The sequence below is a fragment of the Ochotona curzoniae genome, unplaced genomic scaffold (assembly GCF_017591425.1).
Source record: "Ochotona curzoniae isolate NIBS_2020 unplaced genomic scaffold, NIBS_Ocur_1.0 contig_430, whole genome shotgun sequence".
Classification (NCBI taxonomy): Eukaryota; Metazoa; Chordata; class Mammalia; order Lagomorpha; family Ochotonidae; genus Ochotona; species Ochotona curzoniae.
The window spans coordinates 18,920,770-18,941,427 of record NW_024466219.1 but is presented as its reverse complement, the minus strand read 5'-3'; the positions used below and the strand labels follow the sequence as shown (position 1 = coordinate 18,941,427).

The 20,658-nt window shown below is 36.8% G+C and overlaps 1 protein-coding gene across 2 annotated transcripts in view; it reads right to left on the bottom strand.

Annotated features, from left to right (window-relative positions):
• Positions 1–20,658, bottom strand: part of SYT14 (synaptotagmin 14) — a 162,040-nt gene that overhangs the window by 91,164 nt on the left and 50,218 nt on the right. For both annotated transcript variants that reach the window (XM_040985293.1, XM_040985292.1), the window contains exon 3: positions 8,689–8,853. In XM_040985293.1, the coding sequence (XP_040841227.1) occupies positions 8,689–8,853 (165 nt within the window). The remainder of the gene's footprint in view (positions 1–8,688; positions 8,854–20,658) is intronic.

Genomic DNA, 20,658 nt, shown 5'->3' with positions numbered 1-20,658 from the left:
TGGCAATGCTCAGTGCTAGTAATGGAACAGAGAAATGGGCAGACATAATTATTGGTAGAATTATAATTGGTACAAATTTTCTACTGAGCACTTTAGCAAAACATATCAGGCTTTTACATCTGTTTGTCTCTGATCCTTTCCTAAGAATTTACCAATTACATTTCTCTCCTTTTTTTTAATTTTTTTGAGATTTATAAATTTACTTGAAAGGCAGAGTTACAGAGAGAAACGAAGCACAGACAGATCTTCCTCTGATTCACTGCCTCAAGTGGCTGCAATGGTGAACCACAACACTGACCTCTATTTGTAAGAATTCAACATTGGGCACTTGTGTTGTGGCACAGTGAGGGAAGTTGCCATCTGGATACTGACATACCATATGAGCTCTAGTCTGAGTCTCAGTTATTCCATTTAATCCAGCTCCCCGATAATGCATGTGGGAAAGAAGCAGTAATGGCTCACTGTTTGGGTCCCTGCCAGCCCTTTGAGAGATCAAGATGGCATTCCAAGCTCTTGGCCCAGTCTTTTTTGTTGTGGATATTTCGGTAGTGAACCAGAGTAGAGGATCTCTCAGTCTCCCTGTATGTTTCTCTCTCAAATCTCTGTAACTTTTTCAAAAAATCCTTAAAAAAAAAGGAAAGAAAGAAAATTTAACCTTAGAAAATAATAAATAGGTCAGGAAAGATATGTTTGGGGAAATCCATTGCTCTGTATTAAATGCAAAAGAAAACCAAAGTATATAACCAAATGTCCATTACTGGGCCTTGGTTAAGTAAATTATGATATATCAATGCCACCGAGTTATTGAGGAGGTAACCTACAAGTATTCACAGGAAAGAATAATTAAAACATTGAATTAAGAAATAAGAGAAGGATATAATACAGAAAATACAATTATATTCTTACTTTAAATGCACACACACATATATAATATATATACACAGTATGTATATATGCAGGCACATAAAAAGTGTCCAAAAAGAGAAGTATCAAACTGCTAACGCTTATTACCTGTGAAAGATGGAATTGTTGGGAACCCCTCACTAAAAGCTACTGAAATTGCAAATTAAACTTACACAAAGTTCCAGTTTCATATTACCTTTTCTATTTTTTTTAAATTTCATTTTTCATGATACAGTTCCCTTTCCGCCACCCCCAACCTGCTGTTTTTCCCCATATTATTACAATAGTATGATCCTTCAACAACAGTCACAAGCCCAACAGTCTGCTATTTAAGTGTATCATAGCATTACAGGTATAGACAGTGGTTGAAAGTCCAGCATCCCTGACAATAGGATCCTGGACTTTATATTATATTTAAAAGCATTAGTTATCACTGTTTTTAAAAGATTTATTTAAACTTAGATGCAACATCTTTAGGATTACAAAACAGCTCTAGAAAAACAGATATATCAGTAGTTAAAATCCATCAGCTCAACCTCATGAAACATCCCCTTTATGCTCAGTGGCTGTAGTATGTTGTGAAGGAATCAAGGTTGAGATTTAGATGGAGAGCACAGAGGACTAATATCATTTTCTATACTTCCCTACATGTAGCCAATAATCAAATACAGTTATCTGAAATCACTCTAACATTAAACAAAATTTTAAAATCAGTCCCCCATGATGCTAACCACTTCCCAAATGTTCAGTAGCCACATGTGGCTAGGCAGGAGAGCCAGCATGGAACCAATCCCTGCTAATTCCCAGTTCAGAGCTAGCCGTTAGCACTTTGTACAAAACCATGGTAGTAATGTGTTAAGGCAGTAGGAGGGCTCTGAGCCCTTTGAAAAAGGTAACAATTTTCTTTTTAAATTTTATCTGTTAAAAAGTGTTACCTGAATTTGACCCCACATTCAGAAAGAAAGAAGAGGGGCAGGCATTTAGCCCGGAATTCAATAATGTCAAGATGTCCAGATCCCACTCTGAAGTGCCTACGTTCAAGTGCTAAACCCAGCTCCAGGTGATGCTCAAGAAACTGGGATCTTGCCCCATGTGAGAGAAGTTGCTGAGATCGCTGGCTCCAGTCACGGCCCAGCTCTAAGCACAGAGTGATCCAGCAGATGGGAGCACTATCCGTCTTCAGCTCTCTCTCCACTTGCTCGTTCATTCCCAAAATGTTCACAAAAGCTCAGCTAACCCCAGCCCAGTAGTTTCATGGCTGAAGTCCTTTCCTTGCATGCACTAGGATCCTATGTGGGCACCAGTTCTCTCCCAGGTGCTCTGTTTCCCATCCAGCTCCCTGCTTGCGGCCTGGGAAAGCAGTAGAGGATGGTCCAAAACCTTTGGACCCTGCATTCACATGGTTGACACAGAAGAAACTCTTGGCTCCTAGTTTCAGATAGGCTTAGGGAATGAAATTGGGGAATGAACCAGCGGGCGGAGGATCTTTCTCTCTGTCTCTCTTTCTCTGTAAAATCTAACTTTCCAATAAAAATAAATAAATCTTTAGAAGAAAAAAAAAAAGCTTTGGTTTGGTTTGACTAAAGCAGGGAGCCTAGAACCCAATCGAAGTCTCCCACGTGAATATAAGGACTCAACTATTTAAGCCATCGCCTACAGCTTCCCAGGGTGCACATTCACAGGAAGTGGAGTGGTGAACAGAATAGGACTCAAAACAAAGGCAGTCTACTATCAGATGTGGTCTTTGTCTCAAGCAAGGGCTTCACCTCTGTGTCACACACCTACAGCCAACCTCCACCCACAGCAACAAGCTGCTTGATGTAAACACATCAAAGTTTAAAAATTTGTCTTAACCTACATGTATTACTAGTGTCCATTCTACTGAGTGTTAAAATAAATAAGGCTACCAGAACTAAATAAAAAGTACCAAAAGCTGCTGAAACTGGCATGCAAAAAACTACCAGAATAGACTCCAAAACAGATACATTTTCAAAAACTGGCATTTGTTTTCAATTTTGGATCAGCTTCTTCTACATCATTTGAAAACCATTCCTGCAATCAATAAGCAGCAGATTCCCATTATGTATGCAGTCATGTAGTGAAACTAAAAAAAAAAGTTTTTCTGATTTCTACTGCTACTCAGTATTATATGGGATTTTGAATTTCCAGAATAGCTCCATGTGTATATATCAAAATAAAGCCAGTGCACTCTTGGCCTTATGATCAGATCAGATATATGGAAATGACTAACAGATTTAGAAGTAATTGCTAGCAATATGAACATGTTATGTTTTGAAAATATCACAAATATTGTGGTTGAAAACTAAATACTTAGAATCTTAATTCTGTACAGAGAACTTATGAGTAATTACGAACTGCTCATATATGCTCACTATAAACTAGAGCAGCCATACATATTCTTTAATGTAAAGCTAAATGAATAAAAAATCTACCCAGAAGCACATTATCCAATAAAACAAATATTGCTCTCAAGGGAAAATATAAAATGTGATGTATATATAGAGAGTGTGATTTGAAAAACAACAGTATATAAATAACTTAGCAGTTAGTTACAAAGATACAAAAATTTTTAATGTAACTATAGCACAAGAATAAATTACAACTAAAGTATGCATGCTATTTAAGAAAATCATGGAGTTTCCAGTCATAACATAAGGACCTTAAGGAAAATTAGAAGAATTTGACAAAATAGTTCAGGGACCAGGGACAATATTTAGTAACCTATAAATAACATGCATACTCTTGAAATGATTGTGAGAGGGAAAAAACAGTAATTTTTAAAATCTCTCAATAAAAGGATTCTAGAAATTCTTAGGTACACAGATATGTATAAGAAAGCTTAAAAATTTGGATGACAGCATCCAAATTTTTTTAAAAATCAAGAAAAAAATTAATTACTCATAACAACAGTAGGAGACCTCACCTCGTTCTGGTATTACATTAAAATATTTTTCCTCTTTACTCTTTTTTGTTCCATTCTTGGCCGAAATCATTTCATTTTTCTTGGATTTTAGGTCTCCTTTCAATCTGAAGTATTTTGCTGCACTCCTTTCTTTGCCTTTTCCCAGTAACTTCTCTTTAGAATAAACTGCAGGCTCTGGATACACAGTTTCCTCCATGATGGGTTTCTGCATGATGAGCCTACTGCTTGTCAAAATACCTTGTGGAGAGTGCTCATTCCCTCGGGATCCTTTATTCCTGCTATGTTTTTCAGCTTTCTTCAAATGATCAGAATGCCCTGTATCAACAGTACGCTTATTTTTATTCAAACGTCCCACTCTCACTTGGTCTTTTCCCAAAGACACATGTTGAGATTCGGCATATTCTTCCACTTCATGTGCAGCAATGTGTTTCTTTTGCACAAACGCTGAGTTTCTTCCATTTGTGGTATTCTGATTTCCTTTCACTTCCTGACATCTCATCTCTTTTAAATCACTCTTGCCATTACTAGAGATGACTAATCCAACACTATTATACTTACTAGTACCTTCTTGTTCTTGACAAGCAGTTCTAGCTTTTGTATTCTGTCTGATAACAGATATCGCACTATTACTTTTGCATCCTTTCAAAGAACTACCAGCATTACTAGTTTCTTGATAGCCTGACAGAATCTGCTGCCTGTCACTGACACATTTTAATACCTCTTCTTCATGCATTCCTTGATCAAGCCTTTGTGAAATCGAAGGATTACAATTCATTTGCTTTGCTGTGTGCTCTACATTAGCTTGTGTTTTCTGACCCTGAGTGTCTTTGGGGACTTCTGGTAACACAGCATTGCTTGGTCTGGAAGTTTCTACAGCTTCTACTAGTGCAGAACTCTCCTCTTCTGGACGAAAGCCATTTAGCATGCTTGTTACCTGCTCAGTCACGGAGTCACTCAAAGCATAGCTGACCTCCCCCACTGCAGTGGTCAAGTCTTCCATGGCACTACTGATCGTGTCCACAAGAGAGGACATCGAGGGCAGACTCTGCTGAAAACTTTTTAAAAATGCCATTTTCTAACTCTTTGGTCCTAAAAAGTGCAAAATGGAATTTTTCTCTTCTCAAAATACCATTTGGGACTTGAACTTAACATTTATTTAAATGTTGCTGTTTCAAAGCAAAATAAGAATATTTCACAACGCGGCTTTTAATCTTTCCGTAAAGGCATTCTGACTGGAAAAAAATAGGTTAAAATAAACTCTTCCAAGAAAAAAAAAAGCAAATGACTTGGTTTACATATAATGACACTTGGCAGCAGCAAGACAATGTTTTCCCATTCAGTTCTATCTTTTACTCTATACCTGAAAGAAGCAGTATAAAACGGGATTTCATTACATATTCCTAGCTGATTTAGAAGTCTATTGAAGGAAGCTGCCTCATTTTCTTAACAAATTATCTATACTATTCAAAATAACAAAATTACTAAGGGGAAAAGAAATAATTTTGCATATGGATTAAGACTAGGAGAAAGCAGGCTAGCATGATGGCTCAACTGGCTAATCCTCACCCTTGCAAGTGCCAGCATCCTATTTGAGTGCCAGTTCATGCCCTGGCTGCTCCACTTCCCATCCAGTTCCCTTCTTATTGCCTGGGAAAGCAGAGGAGGAGGATGGCCCAAAACCTTGGGACCTGCACCCATCCGGAAGAAGCTCTTAGCTCCTGGCTTTGGATAGGCTCAGCTACAGCCACTGTAGCCATTTGAGGAATGAACCAGTGGGTGGAAGATCTTTGTCTCTCCTGCTCTCTATAAATCTGCCTTCCTAGCAAAAATAAATAAACATTTAAAAAAAAATAGGGGAAAGTGAATATAAACATCAGCTGAGTGACTGTTACATGCAAGACACCATAATGAAACAGTTTTCCATATCTGATCTTGCAATAATACTAGGAGATAAATATTAACCCTACTTAATAAGTAAGTGAAAAAACAGCAAGGCTAACAAAAATTAAGATCTTGAAGATCTTCCAGTGGGGAATATTTAACTTTTTCACTCTCATTTGCTCACACATTATCACTGAAGTTTTTCTGAGGCTAGATGACTAACTGCATGTAGAAGCAGATATGAGAATCCAGCTGCCTCCTATTAGGCCAGTCATAAAGGAGACTTGAAAAAATGCAAAACAGTATCTCACTTTTCATCAAACATTTTTATTTCAGAATACACTTGATTTTAAAATTACAAAGTATTTATGCATAATAGCTTTTTTAAACAAATGGATAAAACATTTTTTAACTTTGTCAATTCTAACTTCTAACATACTACATAACAACAGACATAACCCACATAAGCAAAAGCTCTTTGGGGTCCTCAATAATTTTGTAAAGGATCATACTGGTCACTAGGCCAAAGGAAAACAAGGAATACTGAACTAGAGAATTAGTGAAGGCTGATAAAAGAGGTATTTTACCATTTCAATCTACACAAATGATCAAAGACCAGGACTGGAGTCCAGTTCAAGAAACACTAAATTTAACCTCATCAAAATCGAATGAAGTTTTACAGTTTCCTAACACAAAAGTCACAAACTACAACTAAGAAAAAACTAACAGATTTTTCTTCATGTTTCAATTTTTTTTTTAATTTGAAAAGCAGATTTGCACAGAGAAAAGAGAGAAAAAGTTTTCCTTCCATTGTTTATGCTCCAAATGGCCGCAACACCAAAGCCAGAAGCCAGGAGCTGCTTCTGAATCTCCCATGTGGGTGCAGGATCCCAAGGACTTGAGCCATCCTGCATTGCTTTCAGAGGCCACAAGCAGAAAGCTGAATGGGAAAGTACAGCATCCAAGACACAAACCAGCAACCATACGGGATCCCAGAACATATAAGGGGAGGATTAGCTAACTGAGTTATCACACTATTATACCCAACGAATTGATTCTTTTTTAAGTATTGGGATTATAATCTTTTTTGGCGGGGTTATAATCTTTTTTTTTACATGATCGCTAGGTTTAATTCAATTACTATACCCAATTATGAATTGTAAAAATAACAAAACATCCTTATCAAAATGACACTATGATGTTAAGTATCTTTTTGTTTTGATATAGCTCTAGAAATGCATTGGCACTGAACGCACTTATAAAGTTTTAAGGCTTAATAAACAGACTAGTAATTTCATAACGCAGCTTAGACTTTAAAAACAGGATGCTAACAGTATTTCAGCTTTCAAATACAGGCATCCGTCCCCCAATATAGACACAGCTTGCAGGTTCCTCCCAGTGCTCAGCCTTAAGAATGCCAGCGGCTCTGTTACTGTCCAGGGGCCACTGCTGTGCCTCCTTATCTCCCAGCCCAACCTTGCTGGTGGATAGAACTAGAGCCCTCCACCACCTGCCTGACAGCGGGGGTAGGGGCAGTCACAGGGTAATCCAATTGGGAATTATCAAATTCTTTCCTCATCTCCATCATTACAGCTACACCTGTCAGTGTGTTTGGGCTCCAAGCTCAGCAACATTTAAAATGCCCTCCACACCCTACCAAGAAAATGCTCTTAATTTTAAGCAGCTTTCTTACAGATATCCGAGCACAGGCACCTGCAGCCCTCCCAGGGTGACTGAAAGATGCATGTTGGTCTTCAGTGGACAGACCTTTGGTGTGCCAGAACAGAAAGTGGAATGTGGGATCAGGCATTTAGGTAGGTTAGGGTGAAGGGAGCAAGGCTGAACACAGCTGAGGTTCTTCAGTTCAGTAATGATGCATGTGTTTCTAGCACCTGGTGCTAGTGTGTAGGAACTACCCGGACACCCCAAACACGGGAGGAAGCCTGGCGCTGAGGCAGCCCTCCGGGGTGACTAGGAGGGCATCTACCTGACTCGAGCTGGCTCAGGGTCTGTGCTGGAGAACTACCTCATTTCTGGTCCCTCCTGTGTACGATGTATGAGGTTGTGCCAAGCTCTGCCAAGGCCACCCTAGCGCTCTCTCTGGCGCTTTCTGGAAAGGTGTTGGATGCAGACCAGAATAATCTTCTAAACTGTCATGGAAAAACATTCCTCCAACACACATACATACACAAGAAAAGGAATTATTTCTCTGTAATAGGTCCTCAAAAATGCTTCTATATTCACTTTGCTTTTATAAGTCTCAACTTACTCTTACAATTATTTACATAAATCAAATCTGGTAAATAGCAAATAAAAACCCTCTGTAATGAACTTTTAAAATTTTCTTTCAAGGAAACACTTCCACAAGAAAAAGAAACCTATCACAACCAGCTATACTAGGTCTAGTAACATGAAATATCATGAAGCTTAGTGTCCTGGGACAGAATGGAACACTGCTTTTCAGAATCTGAATTTGCTTACACACTAAATTCCTGGGGAAAACCATCTCTTCCAAGCAATAAAATTATCCTTCAGTTGAGACTTTAAGGAGCAGGAAAACAAAAAGGGACAATAATTTCTAAAGCTTTGTAGGGACACAGGAAAGAGCTCTTCAGAGTTGGCTGGACGATGGATTTTAAAATGCTATCCAAGGTATTAAATTGTTTTCTTCTTACTAATGCATATCTGCTCATCTTGTATTCTCAAAAGTGCATGTTATATACAAAAAACAAAAATAACATTTTGTGATATCAGACAATTCATCTTTATAAGATATAGTAACAACTTGTAAGCAGTAGGAGGATAACTATATATGATTTACTTAATAGATCTTTTATTCACAGTGAAGGCTCAAATATTTGTTTGTTATATGTCAAAACCAACCTTTTCATTCTACTATTAAAATAAATAAGAGTACAGATTAAAGGAACAAACAAGGGAAGCAGCAACATGATACTTACAAATTTTATCTTGTGAGTTCCTCTTTGTACTGTATTCTGAACCAAGATCTGGAAACCCGCCAACATTTTCAAAACAGAACTTCTTATTAATATACAGAAAAAGGAGCAGCATCAAGATAATAAACACCCCAACAGCTGACAAAAATCCAACTGCCTCTGGAGATACTAGAGAAAAAAAAGTTACAGCTGTAAGCATTTATTTTTCTTTAAGCTACAAATAAGAAGGAAACCCCCATAAGTTAGATTACTTCTCTATTTAGATTTAATTTTCATAGTTTACAAAAAATAAACTGTAAAGTTTAATGCTATTTGTTCAGTTCATTCAGTGATATTCGTTCACATTTAATTTCTAAAAGCTTTCCTATAAATTATACAGAAACGGCCTAAAAGAGAAAACCATAGTCTGCAAATCAGGCATTTATCATGTTTAATCCATTGAGAATGCTATAAACATTTAACACAAGAATTAGGAGGAAAAAAACTATCTCTCATGCACACTACTTAACTTCATGACATGTATTGAATTCTGTCCTTAAACATCAACAGCCTTTGTTTAAAAACATAGGACTCCTCAACTTGGCATTTAAAGCTTCAGTCTCTCTTTATTCAATATTATAGTCTGGTCAAATGGCATTACTCACGGCCTCTACAGCAGGAATATTCAACACCGCACTCCTAGTTTGGAATTATCCTCCTCCCCTGGCTTGGAATAATGAACCCTTCTGTATTAAACCCCACTCACGTACTCAATCAACAAATATTTTAAAGCACCCAGCCATACAACAGATATTGTTATATTTACAGTTCCTGTTTTCCTTGAGCAATCTGTGGAAAGCCATTAAAATAAAGTGCAACGAAGGCAACAACTGGAGAAAAGGGACCATGAGAACCACAGAACACTTCCTCAGTGTGAAAAGCCCACTGCTTTCTGAAAGTTCAGTAGGGGCGTTTGGACTGCATTTGAACAACCAGTTCTCATCCAATTTAACTCTCTTCCACAAAGAATAACATGTATGAAGTCCCAGAATTGGGAGATCATTGTTCACTATAGAAACTGAATGAGACTTCACTCTGATAAACTGCTGGATTCTTAAGAGAATTTGGTTTCAAGAGAATACATGAAATCATCCAAAGAGACACTGTAGATAAGAATAAGCCATTTCTGTCCTTAAATCTTGTTCCTTATTTGTCATTACCATTGTTTGAGACCAAATAAGAATGAAGTTTTGTATCTCCAGCATCTTGCACATACTATTCAGCACAAATTGAAAATGAATCCCATGCCTCAAAACATCACCTGCTCTTTCTCCATAGCTCAAGCAGTAACCTACAATTATCCCCTCCAAGGTTCTTCAATCAGAAGAGCCAGAGCAATTTAGCATCCAACTCATTTGTCAATAGTAAGGTCACTTGTTGTGTTGCCTAACAGTGGATTAAGATACTGTTTGTGAAGCAGTAGAATTTGCCTTGAGTGTTGAGTCCCTGCCACACATGCAAGAGACCAGGATGGAGTTCTTGGCTCCTTTCACCTGTCCAGCCCTGCTTGTTATGGCCATTTAAGGAATGAACCTAGTGGATGGGCCAACTCTGTTTCCCCATTTTTATCGTCCATTCTGTCTTTCAAATAAATACATTTTAGGAAAAAAAAAAACATGTAAAGCATGAGGGAGTTCATGCCTTCCCCTCTCTGCTGGAAAGATAACTCTGCCAGCCCCAGGAGAGCTCTTCCAAGACCTTGCTGACCAGCACCCTGGTCTCAGACTCCCAGCTTCCACAACTATAAGAAAGGTCTGTTGAGAAAGAAAAATGTCCAACTGGTTAAGGAACAGTGCTTTAAATGTCACGGCTTGTCATTATTTGTGAAACCTAGGCATACCTTGTGTGTAGATGGGAAACCGAATTATGACATTACAGACTACTCAAAAGCTGGGCCAACTGTGCTGTTGCAGAAGAGGGAGCAGAGCATCATATTTAAAGGAGGAACCCTGAGTAGAGAGAGAAAGACAGGAGAGAATGGCAGAGGCATCGCCTGGATACCAGGCTAGTGCTGAGAAATGAGCCTCACTGTTAGCACCAGAGGTTAGTCCCAGACACCAGCCTGGACTCTTCTGCCATCAAAGTGGAGCATAGGCAGCCAGGAGAGAAAACAAAACTGCTAACAAAGAAGCTATGTTTTCTGATGTACAAATAGTGGTGTGCACCAAGCGAGAAGTTGGGGTAAAAAATGAAAACTGCAGGTTTATCAGGAGCATTTCGAACAGGCAGTAAGGCCAGAATCAGGATGAATCTAGTATGAAGAGGCCAAAGAAGGCAGTATTTCAATATTACACTGCATTATGGCAAATGTATGCAGGGGTTCCTGAGTTTATGCCCCAAACACACAGAGAAAGCTAATGCCTAAAGGATTGTGTGTTATGCAACCAGCAAATCTCCCATTCCTTGAGAAACTAAATGAGGACAAACTAGCTCATATTACTTTAAGAAACTAGCCACTGCTAAAAAAAAAGAAAAAAAAAGTTTAAAAAGAAAAAAAAATTTAACACACAAATGTGCTACTTACTGTTTTAAGCATTTTACAACTATTAACTCATTTAACCTTCACAACTATACTACTGTTATCGCCATTATAAACTGAGATATAGAAGTATGAAACCACATGATTACTGGAAGCCAAATCCTCCCAGGTTTTGTGCCATTGGGACAGACAAAGATGTGAAGAGAAGGGCTCCCCGCTGGCAAGCCCACAAGCAGCTTCCAGCTATACAGCAAAACCTGATAGATGCCCGTCCCTCCAGCTACTTCAATGCAATTTCACTCAACTACCACTGAAATCTGTTGATGCATTGCTGTTTGCCCTTGTTAGATGGTCTCTGTAACAGATGTGAGCTTAGGAACTAATGTCATTAACAATGTCTTGGTAAGCAGACCTTTAACAAGTTATGCTGCCTTGGTCATTCCTATGACCCTTTGGCTGGAGGAGCTCAAGGATGTTTGTACTAACATTATAAAACATGCTTTCAAACTAATTAAAGAGTTGCCAAGCCTGTAGTTGTAGCGGTAATTTATGTTTAAAGCTTTTTGTTTCTGATCTTTATGTTTTTCCCTTTGCGATATATATTTTTCCCTTAATGCTAAGTTGCAGAAGGAGAAATGTAGTAGGAGCGTATTACTAATGTGCTGCCAGCTGAGGCATTACTGGCTGCAAGGTCAGAATGGCTAATGGCCTTCTTTGACACAGATGTAGAATTATCTTTGGAAACACCCACTTGACCATGATGTAAAAAGTCTGTGCAAAAGCTTGTGAGTTTTTCTGTACAAATAAAGAGGACAGCTTTCTTGCATTGTCCATTATGATCATGAAATTATAGTGATCCATCTTTTCTCTTTATCTCTTAAGAAAAAAAAAGCCTACTCCACACATCTTCCGTGAGTTCCGAAGTCAGCTGGAGCTGGTCTCCTGCACATGATCCTTTTCTAAGTGGATGAGTCAGGGTTCACACCCACCTGGTCCCTGTCTGTCCCTAAGCAAGACGGAGTCCTAGGCTTACTCACTCCTCCCCTTACCTCTTCTAATCTGCTGTCTCAATCCTCATCTGTGTTTCTCTTTTGGCTTCCTACTTCCCATCTTAATAGAGCTAGTGGAAAGGGTCAACTACAAATAAGTAATTATAAATGTAATATAGTACTTATGATGTTAATATAAATGTGAGTTATAAGAAACACAAAAAGGAAATACTACCTGAGCAAGAAATACTACCTTAAATGCTTTAAGAAGATGATATGTAAGTAGTATATGAAAGATTAAGAAAAACTTTATTACATTTAGAGGACAGGTGACACAGCCTGGCCACAGAAGAAGCAGTGTGGCACCAGCCATAGCCTTCGCATTGAGTCCCCGTCCTCAAAGTGCCGAGCACGGAACCATGATCTGCATGTAAGAGGGCATGTCAGCAAGCTAGTGGAAAATGGAATTTAAAACATTTGCTTTGGGAAAAAAAATCTAAAAACCATGCAGAGTATTTTCATTATACATCTTTTCCACTGACTTTCTGAAGACCCCATATGAACATTCATGAATAAAGGAATCAATAGGAAAAATCAAGTATATATAAGAAGTATAAGTAGAGATCAAAGCAAGTTCCAAACCACCAATAAACCTTGAGTATCATCCTGAGGGTTTTGTTTGTTGGGCAGTAATGTGACTGTAAGGTTACTTTGTAGAACTATACTGGTTAAAAATAGAGGGGCCCCATTGTAGCATAGAGGGTGAGATGCAAGCATCTCCTATGGACACCAGTTTACGCCCTGGCTGCTCCACTTTCAAACCAGATCCCTATTAATGGCTTCAATAAACACAAGAGAATGTGCCAAGTTTTGAAGCCCCTGTACCTACATGGGAGACCCTGACGAACCACCTGCTTCCTGACTTCATTCTAGTCCTCCCTGGCTGTTGCTGGCCATTTGGGAAGTGAACCAGTAGGTGTAGACATCTCTGTCTCTCTTGCCTTCTCTCTCAATCTGCTTTCATATAAAAGAAAAAATATTTTTAAAGAGCAATTAGAAAATTTGGCTATAACAACAAAATATGATGCACTACTGGTGGCAGAGGAGTGAATGTTAGTCTTAATGAAAACTGTTAATAACAGAATCAACTTGAACTAAAGGATGAGGAAAAAACAGAAGTATTTTAAAGTTTCTAATGTGAATGACTGGACAATGGTAATATCATTAATATTATTAAGGAAAAGGAAAAAACTAAAGAAGGTATTCTGTTCAGGGTATAGAGAAAAAAGAGTGCTACGGAAGGTGAGTAATATAGAATTAGTTTGGTTTTTGACATTTGACACAGGAAATGACAACAGAGCATTTCAGAGAAGGAAAGATGAAGAAGGTATTTTTAAGTGAGATTAATTAACAAAGATTTGGGATTTTTCCCTTCTGTTCCTTTATCCCATGTGAAACACTTCATTCACAAAATCAAACTGGCAAAATAGGTGCTAGTTTTAGTAATAGTATGTCTCTTAGATTAGACATTTTTAGATAAATATATATTGTGACTTGGAACAAATTTCTAAAAAGCCTCCCTCACTCAGGAAAGAAACAATGTGCTTTCTGTAAATCTATTAGCCATATGGCTCCCTCTTTATTCAACACCCAAATGCCAATTATCTACATTCAATTCAAAGTATTTTATGTATTTATAATCTTAAAACAGTAATATGGTTATGGGTAGGAAGCAAAGTAACATTTCCAACAGCATAGTCAAAACCAGGTTGGTATGTGTGGAGCGGTGAGTTAATGCCCCCTGCAATGTCCTGGCTGCTGCTCTTATGATGCAGCTCCCTGCTAATGTGCCTGGGAAGGCAGTGGACACAACCCAAGTGCTGGGAGCTCTGTCACCTAAATGGGACACCTGGGTGGGGATTCAGGCTTCTGGTTTCGGCTTGGTCCAGCTCTAGACTCTGGCCATCAGAAGAGTAAATCAGCGAATGTAAGATCTCTGTCTCGCCCTCTCTAACTCTACCTTCCAAAAAAACAATTCGTTTTTTTTTTTAAATAAACATTCCAATGTTTCATCTTTATTTTACCTCAAGGGACAAGACACAAGCAAATGGCCAGTAAACAGTTCTGAGTATAAAAGCAATTGATTAATCTCACCTGTGCACAAAACTACAGAAGAAAATACAGTAAAATTTACAAGGACACAAACTGCACTGCAATAAAAATTAAATCATACTAATATAAACTGGCTAATAAAAAACATATTTTCAATCAGTTTAAGATGGGACTTTCTCTCTAGTCTCCTACTTCCAGTATATATTTTCTTATAAAGACATCATGCATAAATATTTCCAAGAATATGGCTAATTTATCTATCTATAAAGCTAGCGCTATAATGAATTAGATTATTCACTGTGGGCAAGCAAATTTATTTAAAACATATACTACTCTTTCAGGAATGCCTTTAAAGTATACATTTAAAAGCACAATCAATAATTACTTCAGGTTAATACTACATATGTGAAGAGTTAAATTTATTGAATGTAGGTAATAACTCCAATCCATTAAGGCGCTGTTTTTCTATCACCTAAGTTTACAAACTGTAATATGAACGATAAAACTAAGACCAACTTATAACTATATTAAGAAATTAAAACTGCAAAAAGTGTTTATTATTGGGCCCAGCGGCATGGCCTAGCGGTTAAGGTCCTCGCCTTGAATGCCCCAGGATCCCATATGGGTACCGGTTCTAATCCCGGCGGCCCTCTTCCAATCCAGCTCCCTGCTTGTGACCTGGGAAAGGAGCGGAGGACGGCCCAAAGCTTTGGGACCCTGCACCCGTGTGGGAGACCCGGAAGAGGTTCCTGGTTCCCAGCTTCCGATTAGTGCAGCACCGGCCACTGCGGCTCACTTGGGGAGTGAATCATTGAATGGAAGATCTTCCTCTCTGTCTCACCTCCTCTCTGTATACCTGACTTTGTAATAAAAATTAATAAATCTTCAAAAAAAAGATTGTTTATTATTTACCACAGACAGTTTCAAGTGTTTCACAACCACTATCTCATTTACTTTTTACCACAACTGAATTTCACAGACAGAAATATTAAGGCTCTTAAGAAAGGGTATTTTAAAAGAAAAAGAAGAAGAAAGGATAAATAAAATGCCCAAGATCTTAAAATTACTTCATTACACAATCTAGATGTGAATTGGGTAAATGAATCCTGAGCCACACTATTACGTGCTGGCCCCTGCTTCCCACATCATTTTCATTTTAAAAAAGAAATGTCCAAAAGCACTGTAGCATTATTATCTTATTCTTCGGATTGGTGCAGTGTGCCCCAAGGAGTAATTAACTTGGCCAAAGTCATAAACATTTGAGAAGAAAAACCTGGATTTGAACTTAAACATTTCAACTCTAGAGGTCATGGTCTTAAATACCAAGTAATTCTACTTCTTACATCCAACCTGCATATAAAAAATTAAGGGAACTTAGGTCACACAGCTTACTACATATCTTATAAAAAAATATTTATCATATGTTAGATGATTTCAGCTTACTTGAAATCATAAAACTGAAATCATAATTTCCTTTTAGATCCTTTCAACAACTGTAGTGCTACATCTAGAAACAAAACAAAAAATCAGTAACACATCCTGTCATATGCCACATTAGGAAAGTTAATAAATGATCATTTAAGAACTGAAAGTATTTAGAATAGTAAGCTTAATATTCAGCCACATTGTTCCACATAGAATAAAACTGAGCTCTGAGCTATACGATCCACATGAATTAACCAAGGACCACAGTGCAAAGTCAAAAAGAGCAGCAGGTATAACGTCCACCAGGAAATACAGAAAGCTTAGTTTGTTCAAGATTAATGCGTGTATCATACATATTAAATTGGCGTTCCTAGTTATCTTTATATTTAGAAATCAATATGTATTATAAATACCAAACCTTTTTTTAAAAACCGAGCTTTACTAATAGTGGTAAAATTAATTTTAATCTCTATAGCTAAGGTGGCCATTAAAAGAAAATTATAAAATTATAGTCCTATAAAAGCCAAAGCGAGAACAAATCCATTTTGACTTTGAAAGCATTACAGAATCCATTTAAGTTCTACATTAATTCTATAACAAAAGAAGGTTTCTGGGAAAAATACCAAAAAATTATATTAAAATAACTATATGAAAGACATTTCAGTTTTAATTTACTTTTATCACAATAACACTTTAAATTTTTTCTGTACCAAAACAAGTTATAGTACTTCTAAAATTTAAAGACTATCATACGCATATTTTAAATGTAAAATTAAACAAAAGTATCTGTTTCACACAACATTTTTTTTATATAAAATAAAGGATAAAAAGCAACAACTTACAATTTGTGTTACAGGGTTGTACTGCTGATTTGTCCTGCTTGGCATGAAACACTAGGCTTCCATTCCATGTCATGGACATTTTAATAATTCATTTAATAGATGAAATTCTACCTCTTGACCAAATGTGAACTAGATGAAAAGTCACTGTTCATTTAAAAGAAACATCTGCTTTCTTTCTAAGTTTTAATTACAAAAATTTAATTAGAAAAATTCTAGAATTTGCTTTACTTTACTTTGGATGTAGATACTTCTTTGTGACTTTCAGTTATGAACATAAAAGATTAATTTGATATGTTTAAATGTCTATTTATATCATGTCAATTACTTCTACAAATAAAAACTCACTTCAAATTTTAAATATTACATAAAAGGAATGAAGCATGTATCATTTCAAAATACACTATTTTAAGCTGAAATCACCTGATGAACTCTTCACTTCAGAAAGAGTCATTTGGTATGTCTTTTCCTGTGTGCAAAAAGCCATAAAATTTATTCTGGGCCCTCCCAGAATAAATTCTGGGTCCTTTCCCCCTATCAGAGCAGAAATCACTACAGACTGATAATGGGGCTGAAATAAATCTCAATAAATAAATTTACTGCAGTTACCCATATGTTATAATACCTTTCTCACCTCCAGTACAGCTCTTAGTAAAATTCCTAGAATTTATTACCACAGCTCAGGGTTCCATTTGCCTTGTTACTACTTCACAAATGTATTGTTCTTAGCCTTAGAAAGCATAGAAGATTGGGACTCTAGTCTCTTGGAGGATTCCCAGTTATATGCAACATTTGTGTGCTTCTTTTTCTTCTTAGTCACCCTTGCATTAATTTGGTTCCTAGATACAAAGAGTCTATACATGAAATAAGGGATGATAAAAGGGAATTAATAGAAGAATGGAACAAAACTGGAAAGATGAAATAAACATCAAAAAGGAATACAATAACATGGATATTAACTCTGGATTATAAAAAATCAACCATAAAAAAAAAGAGTTTTTTCCCTGAGAAGTGACGTTATTCACCACTGAGTAACAGAGAAAAACCAAACAGAGTAGACGACACAGACGGCAATGATATGGAAGATAACCTTTGATTTTAGGGGGGAAATGCCTTCAGTGGAACAGCTATTCAGCCAGAAAAATAAAATAGATGCTACACAATTTGTTCCACATTTCAAACCGCCAACAGATTAAGACTATATTTATAATAAGTAATGTAATAAACGAGTTTCACTGAAATATAACAATAGAAATCTAAATCAATCTGAAATAAATGGGGAAAAAAAGGAACAGGTTTTTTTCAAGTATGGAAAACCAAATACATATTTAAGCTATATACTTAATATAAGCAATTAATATTTAACTAAATGCTTAATATAAAAATGCTATCAAATATCTTCTAGAAGATTCTTAAAAGACAGTATTCTCTGAGGTTTTAAAATTTCAATTCTAATAGACCTTGGACCAATCTTTAGAGCAAAGCAGAGTCAGTTTTTGAGCAAAAATTACAGTAAAGTGACTGAACCTTTCCTGCTTATTCAATGTGTATATATGAGTACAGAACTACTGAAGTAAGAAATGGCATGGATGACATCTAAGGGTTTTACTTTCTCTCCTTTAATTTTCAGTGATTTCCAGTCTTCCTTTTCAGTAGCTTCTTCATTGTGGAGCCACTCTAACATTTTGAAAATTCAACACCAGCTGCTGGACAATTTTCTAGTTAGTCAATCTGTAATATTAATCACAGTTTCAGATACTGTTATTTCAGGATTAAGTTCAAAATCTTTAGAATTATGACAAACGGAAGCAGGTCCCTTCAATATCTCCTTCCTCCTAAGGGATGACATTATGCCATCTAACTCTCTCGAAGAGATGCAAATTTTACTCATTCTAGACACCTCCCTCCGCTTAGTCCACGCTAAAAAAAAAAAAACAAAAAACAAAAAACAGCTTTTCTGGAAAACACTGAATGGTTCGAGATTTAACATGCTTGAACACATAGACTCACATACCTCAACAATTGATCTTGTTTTCTTCTCAAATAAACAAATGGATCCAGCAGACATGAGTTAATGATGACAAGCCCGCAACTCATTTTGAACCCCTCTTGAATATAGCAATTTGAATGTTAAGGATTTTTCACTTGTACTCTTGATGCATACTATATACAAAATGCAAGGCATCATTTATAAACTGGTATCTTTCTTTTTTTAAAAAAAAGATTTTATTTTTATTGGTAAGGCAGATTTACAGAGAATAGATTAAAAAAAAAAGATACCACTTTATACTCCTTCTCACTGTAAAGTGGTTCTTCTTTTCCCCCCTGATTCTATGCCAGATATAGTGAGAGCAAACATATTTCAAATGTAATGAAAATTTATGTTAAAAGCTTTGTGAAAGAGTTACAATCCTCCAGTTGCAACTACAGAGAGAAACTGAGTGACCAATAAACACATGTGATAGTTCTAGAGCAAAATCAAGTGGGTAGAAGTTTATGTGTTGGTCCTTAGAACTGTAAATGCAAGTTTTAAGTTAATACAATAAGGCATAATTTCAGAAACAAATTTTTCTTTGCAAAGAAACTGCATGTTAAGGATCACTGGCAAGCAAATTATCATTAATCATTCAGCTAAAGAAATAATTTAACAATCAGAAAGAAACACAATAAGCAATGAAATGATGAAACAAAAGTAAAATTGGATGTTGTGATGACAGATCTTAGTTGGAGATTTACAAAGATAATACATAATTTAATAAGGGAAATTTTATCTTAAGTGAATAAAATTAGAACATTTACCGAAATTTTAGAAAACAAAATGCAAAACTTCATTATCTTTGTGCTATCACAGGCTAAGTGGTTTTTTTTTTTAATATTAGTGAAAACATCTGAAAAGTACTACCTGCCCACAAATTTATTCAATAAATACTAAGAATCAGGAAACAGATCAAGGCTAATGTGGTCTCTGAACTCAGGAATCCTGACCTGGAAGATCAGGGAATATTTCCTGGAAGAAAAGACTTTTAAACTGACCTATAACAAACCTAGATGAAGAGGAAGAGGATAAGATAAGGGAACAGAATTAAAAGAACAAAATAAAAATAATAAAACATGGGCAAAAGATAAAAATAGAGGGTGAACCAGGACAAAACCATGAAAGATATTCTAACACTTAAGGAGTATGAATTTCACAGTGAAGGTAATTAGGGATCACTAAGGCATTTTAGGCACAGGAAGTAGTAAGGTCACTACAATGGAGAGATGCGGTTCATAAGAAAGAGTTTAGAAATCACTGCAACAAAATAATTATTCCAACTGGACACCATTACGCTCAATGAAATAAGCCAATCCCAAAAGGACAAATACCCTATGTTCTCTCTGATATAAGGCAAACTTTATGCAAAATACAAAAAAATAGACACATAAATAAACATGTATATACTTTTATTCTCATAGATGAGCTGTAAAACAGAGACTAACAAATCGGAAAGCGAAGATATCTTGCAGTATGCATCTCTACTCCCGAACAAAAGGAAGACTCCAATTAAACAGTTAAGTATACCTGGACAGTATGATTCTAGATTTTCTACTGTTGCCTACACCCAAGGTAAACTTAAATTGCAGAACATCAAACTTGTGACTGTCACTGAAAGATTATACAATTGTAATAATATGAAGGAGGTTGGCAAGATGGTGATATAGAGTGAGGACAGGTTTAAACTGACGGAGAATAACTAGCCATGGTGAAGCAGAGAGAACGGATTTCAGGAACTAGGAGATGACAGGCCAATGTCAGTCACCCACCGGCACCAGGAAGCATCAAAGACAACGGAGCAGTGTTGAGATGACCAGACACACCAGCAGCAGTCAGCTGTCGGCAATCAATGATCAGTGTTCTTCCAACAACCATGCTGGAAGGGGAGTTGACCAGATCAGAAGGTGAACCAAGGCAAAGAACTGCCCATTCTCCTGGTTTGTTTGATCTGATCACAAGCAGAGAGGGAGTAACAGACCCCAAGTGGCAGTGCAGGATGCCAATGCCAAACTGGGTGCCATTTTGTGTACTACAGCAAAGGCTCCAGTGAGCTGT